Below are 5,715 nucleotides of genomic sequence, written 5' to 3'. Positions count from 1 at the left end.
TACCCATCATTCCCAACCTATCCTACCCTACCAACAAGTAACCGACCTTGTACTTTATCGGCAGCGATATTTGATCACTGGACCTCATATTCGTGGCATAGTCCAAAATTAATGAGACTTATTGCAGACTTTACAAAGACCTTCTTAGGCCAGCCTTGCCTGTCAATTCGAAAAAAGAAACTATGACGTCATCGGCTAGAATTTGTAATAATAAGTTCTGGATTCTGTCTATGAGGATATTTTATGAAGGTTTTTTTCTAACAAAAATCTCCAAATTTCCTCTTAAGGCTATCGTGAGGAGCTTTCTAATAAAACAAATCGTCCTCGATTTTATTACTTAGCAGAGTTTGTCCTAACAAATTCGGATGTTCGTTTTTGAAATATTTTCTCGATTTCGGCTCTTAATTTTATCCACTCGATTCCGCCACAAAAATATTCTGAGAAGTCTTCCATTTTGAGGAGTATTTAAAAACATGATAAAACAACAACCCACCCCTCCCTGATGGTAGTCTGATAAATATATTTCCGAAGCAGGGACTTATGGAGGGGTAGGAGGTACTATGTCCCCTTCGTAATTGTTGCTATTCTAAAATGTTTGACGTTTCCCTGGACTTTTTTTACCATTAGAACCACAAACACCCCCGAAATGGTCTCAAAAAATGTTTCTGGATACGTCTCTGTTCCAGGAATCCATTGCGGAAGAACATTTTTCAAATCTATAATTCGGTTTCTAAGTTTACTTCTGCCAATCTAGCAAAGATTCCTCCCTATAGGTTACCAGTTTTTTCGTTTTTTTATCCAAAATTCTTGTTGGGGGGATGTTTCTGAAAATGCCTTGAAACTCTAAAATTTGAGAATTTGTCAAAGGTCTTCAGAAAAATCTACCAATTTGTCACTGAGGATATCTCAATTTTAAAATAAAATGCAGAAAAACTGCCTCTAAGCCGGTTTTTCGAGAGAAGATTATTACTAAAATTGCGCGACACGGGATGCAAGGATATTTCTGAGGGGGGTTAATTCATAAAACCCAAAATTATCCCCAGAACAAAATTAAATCTGTTTCTTAAAAAATCCCTGGCATTTTGCGGAATATTTTTAAATATTTTTTAAAAATCATGATTGCCTTTCAAAAATATCCAAAATTCGTTTTTGAAAATCTTACATAACTATATAGAGTTCTATATTCATAAGAATAATTTGAAATATGTTTTCCATTTCAACAAGAAGTCCAAACAAAAAAATAATCTCCAGCATGGCGGATTTTTGTTCGAAAGATGTTCTACAATGATAGAAACAAATGTTAATCGGTGAATGAAGCCAAAAGATTTCGCAAATATTTGCCACATAAATCACGTTCTCGGAAGAGAATGAACTCTGCAGCAGATCGAAATGTTTGGCTGGGTAACGAGAATGCATGAATGCGTGCGTGCATATGTGTGTGTGTGGGTAACAACAAAAGACAAATTACAAGCAATGGAGAATTTATAAAAGTCTGACTATAGAACTGAAAACCGATCAGTTCATGGGCATCGAGGCAAGAGCCGTGACATTATTCCCCCAGAAATTCACTTCAACGCGAGAGAGAAGAGAGAGAATGAACTCAAAATAATAATGTTAGAATTGAATTTTAAACTATTTTTGCTGCTGCTAATCTGGACTCCTGGCTGGATTAAATGTTCGCCAGCTGCCCTTCCCCAGGTAAAGGATTTGATAAGTGATCCACAGACGATTAATCGGGGTTTGTCGGGGCCGGCCATCAGTAATACGGCTGAAAACAATCAATTTGGTAAGCGAGAGAGAGAGAGAGAAGGAGAGGGTTTCATTGTTAAAAGAATTTGTTTATTTTCCACAGAGAATCGGGCCACCGTTTTAACGGGTCAAGGTTTGGAGGATGGCAGGTTTTTGGATGTACCAATTTTGCCCAATGTACCCATTGCACTCTTGGCAAGTAACAACGAGTTTAGTCCCTTGCCTGGCGGCATTAGCAATCAGGCTTTGAATAATCAACAAGGTAAGAGAGGATTTCCATAAATTTGCTCTTCATTGTTAAACGGCTGCTCTTCTCTCTTCGCTCAGTTGATCAATTTTCAAGTTTGACTGGCCAGGGTCTGACGGACAGTGATTTTGCTCAAGTGCCCGTGGTGGCCAGTGCTCCAGTCATTTTGCTGTCTCAAAATAAACAGCAAACCACAGGAGCGGGTGGCATTGAAAATGCCGTCAAAAGCAATCAGAAGGGTAGGGATGCAGGAAGGAGGACCTTTTCTTATTCTAATTGTGTTTTATTGCATTTTAGTTGATCAATCCTCCAATTTGCAAGGCCAAGGCCTCACGGACAACAATTTTGCCCAAGTACCCGTGTTGGCACGAGCTCCCATCACTGTGCTGGCCCAAAATGAACAGTTGGCTGCAGGACCAGGTGGCATTAAAAATGTCATTCAAAACAGAGAAGAAGGTAATATTTTTGGGATAAAACTAGGAAGGTTTTCAATAAATAATGGTATCCTGGGATTTACAGTGGATCAAAGCTCTAATGTCCAAGGAACTGGAAACTCAGACAACGATGGTGTGCAGCTGCCTGTTCAGGCTTTGGTGCCTGCTAAAGTTTTAGCTAAAAACACCCAAGTGGTGACAGGAGGCGGTCCCAATGGCAACATTGTCAACCAAAATGCCGATGAGCAAATTTGTAAGTCAAAACATTTTCGGGGGGAGATTTGAAAGGATTTTGAATTTTTATCTCAAATCTCTTATGTAGTCAATCAAGCCTCCAGCCTAACAGGACAGGGCAACTCTGGGTTTGATTTGGCCCAATTGCCCGTAGGAGTTTTAGTGGCGCCCGATGTTTTGACCAGCAATACCCAAACAATTACAGGCAGTGAGGGTGGAGAAATCCTAAACGAAGATCTGAAGGTGCAAAAAGGTAAAACACAAACAGAGATTTTTTTGGATTTTGATTTCAAAATTATTTTTTTTTTAAATCTTCCAGTTGACCAAAGCAGCAAACTAACTGGCACCGGCAACACGGATGTGGATCTAGTCAAGGGTTCGGTATTGGCAAATGTTGTACCCGCAGTTTTGACCCAGAACACACAGACCATTACAGGGAGCGGTAATGGTTCGGGGGGTATTACCAATACGGTGGTCAAGGCCCAGGATGGTAAGTCATGAATAAAGGACTCAAATAGCGGAATTAAATTCCCTTTCTCCCCAGTTGATTTAAGTGACACATTTGAGGGAGATGACAATACCAAGGTCAATCTGCTGAAAGCTGCCCCCGGAATTCTGGCACCTTTGGGCATTCTGACACAAAGTCAACAGGTGGCGCCCGATGGTACCATCGAGGATGTTAGAATTAATTCGCAGAAAGGTAAGTTTCGCCGATTTGCACAAATGGAGAGTTTTTCGATTTCAATATTTTTTTAACTTGAATTTTAGTCAATACCGACACCAATGTCCAGGGTGATGGCAATAAAAAATTCGAAGTTGGTAGTCTGACACCCCAGCTGTTGTTGGTTGGTGGCATATTGGGTTCCAAGGAGCAAAGTACCGGTGGCTCCCAGGGTGGCATTATCAATAAACTGCTCAACAAACAGGAAAGTAAGTTTTGAGATTATGGAGCTGGAGAATTGAAACTTATTTCTTTATCCCCAAGGTTCCGGAAGAGTTGCCATCAATGGCAGTAACAATGACTTGACCCAACTGCTGATACTTGATCCTCAAATTGGTTTGGATTTGGGTTTAATTAACAACGAAGATCAAGCCACAGGCGGTGGAGGATCCGCCAGTAATACTGATCTGTTGGAGCAAAAATGTAAGGATATTTTAGATGGCATTTAAAGATGTGTCCTTTAAACATTATTTAAATCTTTTGCAGCTGATAACTCTGTTTTGATAACCGGTGATGGCAATACCCTGAATCGTGGTGCCGTCATAACACCCCAGGCTGCTGTCAAGTTACGTATTTTGGAAATTGGCAAACAGGTAACGGGTTTGTTGACTGGCGAGGAGTTGACCGATGAGGAGTGTGCCGCCGAAGATAAAGTGGGCATAATTCAGGAACGTAAGTGCAGATTGAATTTTATATGAAGATGTTTGAAATTTCTATTACAAACTTATTTACAGAGCGCAATGATGTCACAGCCGTGGGAGATGGCAATACTGTTAACACTCTGGCGAATGTGGGTGCCCAGGTGGCTGTGGATGGTAAAATTGCCACAAATTTGATAAAAAGTTTAAGGTGCAAGGGTAGAAAGCCCCCAACCACACAACCGCCCACGGAACCGCCTACAGATTCAACCACGGAACCTCCAACGGAGCCACCAACGGAACCTCCGACAGAGCCTCCAACGGAGCCACCCACAGAACCACCAACCACAACAGAACCTCCTACCGAGCCACCAACCGAACCTCCCACAGAACCTCCTACAAAGCCTCCCACCAAACCACCCACTAAACCCACACCATGTCCCCCATATCCCACGTATCCACCATTCCCAACCTATCCTACCCCACCAACATATCCAACACCTCCTCCCTATCCAACGCCACCCACATATCCTCCATTCCCCACACTGCCACCGTATCCACCATATCCCACACCGCCGCCCTATCCCACTCCCCCACCTTATCCCACACCACCCAGCTATCCAACACCACCCACCTACCCAACACCACCTACCTACCCCACTCCACCCAGCTATCCCACCCCACCCAGCTATCCCACCCCACCCAGCTATCCCACCCCACCGCCATATCCTCCCTTCCCAACCTATCCTCCGTATCCACCATTCCCAACTTTCCCACCACTACCCACATTCCCACCCTTCCCTCCATACCCTACACTGCCACCACACCCTCCAGTGGAACCACCAAAACGACGTTGCTATCGCAAATATTGCCGCAAATGGAAGAAAACTGTTTATCGTTGTACCAACCACTATTAAGAAATGTCAGGGATGGAAATTCAAATGACATTTTCGAGTTTAGTTTTGAAATCGGAATTATGAATGGCTTAAATAAAAAAATATAGAATCAATACTCGATTTTTTTGGGAGAAAATTTATGTTGGAGATTTTATTGGGAATTTATTTTGGGAAAAGGAAAATTAAAAAAAAATCGTATTTAATTTTTTGAAAATATTTGAATATTTTCAAAATTTGAAGTGAATGTAGTTTTCAATTAAATAGCTGTAGTAGACCACCACCAACAACAATCCTTCATTAAAATGCTCAATGTCAAAATAGATATAAAAAACAAATAGAATTTTCAGCTCACGTAGACGCTTTGTCTAAACACTTTCGCCTTTACCACCTCCCTCCCCGCAACCCTCTAGCCACAATTTGTTTATGTAAATCTAATAAAAATGTTTGTAAAAAAATATAATTGGCTTTACATCTCGTTAAATCTCTTAGTTATTGTCTTGGATTCCCTTTGATATTATAATATGCCCCCCTGCCTGGTCGGCTGACGGGAAGGTGTGAATGGCCATAGAGTTACGCTGAAATGAAAACGAAACCGTGTGGAAAGCCAATGCCGGATGAGAGCCATAAGAATGATACCTTAAGTTTTGTAGATGATAATTTGTGTTTTGGGATGTGGTTGGGCGGATGGGAGGTGGGATGGTCTGTCTGTTGGTTGGTCGTTCGGTCGGTCTATGAACATTGTTTATTCGATAAAAAGCCATAAAAACATCATCAACCACCAAAATGGAAATGGGCC

General features: G+C 41.6%; 1 protein-coding gene across 1 annotated transcript; it reads left to right on the top strand.

Moving 5' to 3' along the window:
• The first annotated feature begins 1,529 nt into the window (after positions 1-1,529).
• On the top strand, positions 1,530-5,049 carry LOC105262581 (uncharacterized). The gene is made up of 12 exons (XM_011298194.3): positions 1,530-1,786; positions 1,853-2,011; positions 2,077-2,235; positions 2,294-2,452; positions 2,516-2,683; positions 2,753-2,917; positions 2,984-3,154; positions 3,209-3,364; positions 3,433-3,594; positions 3,650-3,808; positions 3,872-4,057; positions 4,120-5,049. Exons 1-12 carry the CDS (start codon positions 1,612-1,614, stop codon positions 4,938-4,940), a joined length of 2,640 nt encoding a protein of 879 aa, XP_011296496.1. The 5' UTR covers positions 1,530-1,611; the 3' UTR covers positions 4,941-5,049.
• The last annotated feature ends 666 nt before the right edge of the window (positions 5,050-5,715 follow it).

The sequence above is a fragment of the Musca domestica genome, unplaced genomic scaffold (genome assembly GCF_030504385.1).
Source record: "Musca domestica strain aabys unplaced genomic scaffold, Musca_domestica.polishedcontigs.V.1.1 20, whole genome shotgun sequence".
NCBI classification, from domain to species: domain Eukaryota; kingdom Metazoa; phylum Arthropoda; class Insecta; order Diptera; family Muscidae; genus Musca; species Musca domestica.
Note: the sequence above shows the minus strand (reverse complement) of the source record. Positions and strands in the feature narration are given on the sequence as shown.

Excerpts from the sequence above, each read along its gene's own strand:
- LOC105262581 (XM_011298194.3), top strand. The coding sequence starts at position 1,612 with ATGTTAGAATTGAATTTTAAACTATTTTTGCTGCTGCTAATCTGGACT. Across the intron at positions 2,684-2,752 it reads AAATGCCGATGAGCAAATTT|TCAATCAAGCCTCCAGCCTA; the intron begins GTAAGTCAAAAC and ends TCTCTTATGTAG. Across the intron at positions 3,595-3,649 it reads ACTGCTCAACAAACAGGAAA|GTTCCGGAAGAGTTGCCATC; the intron begins GTAAGTTTTGAG and ends TTTATCCCCAAG.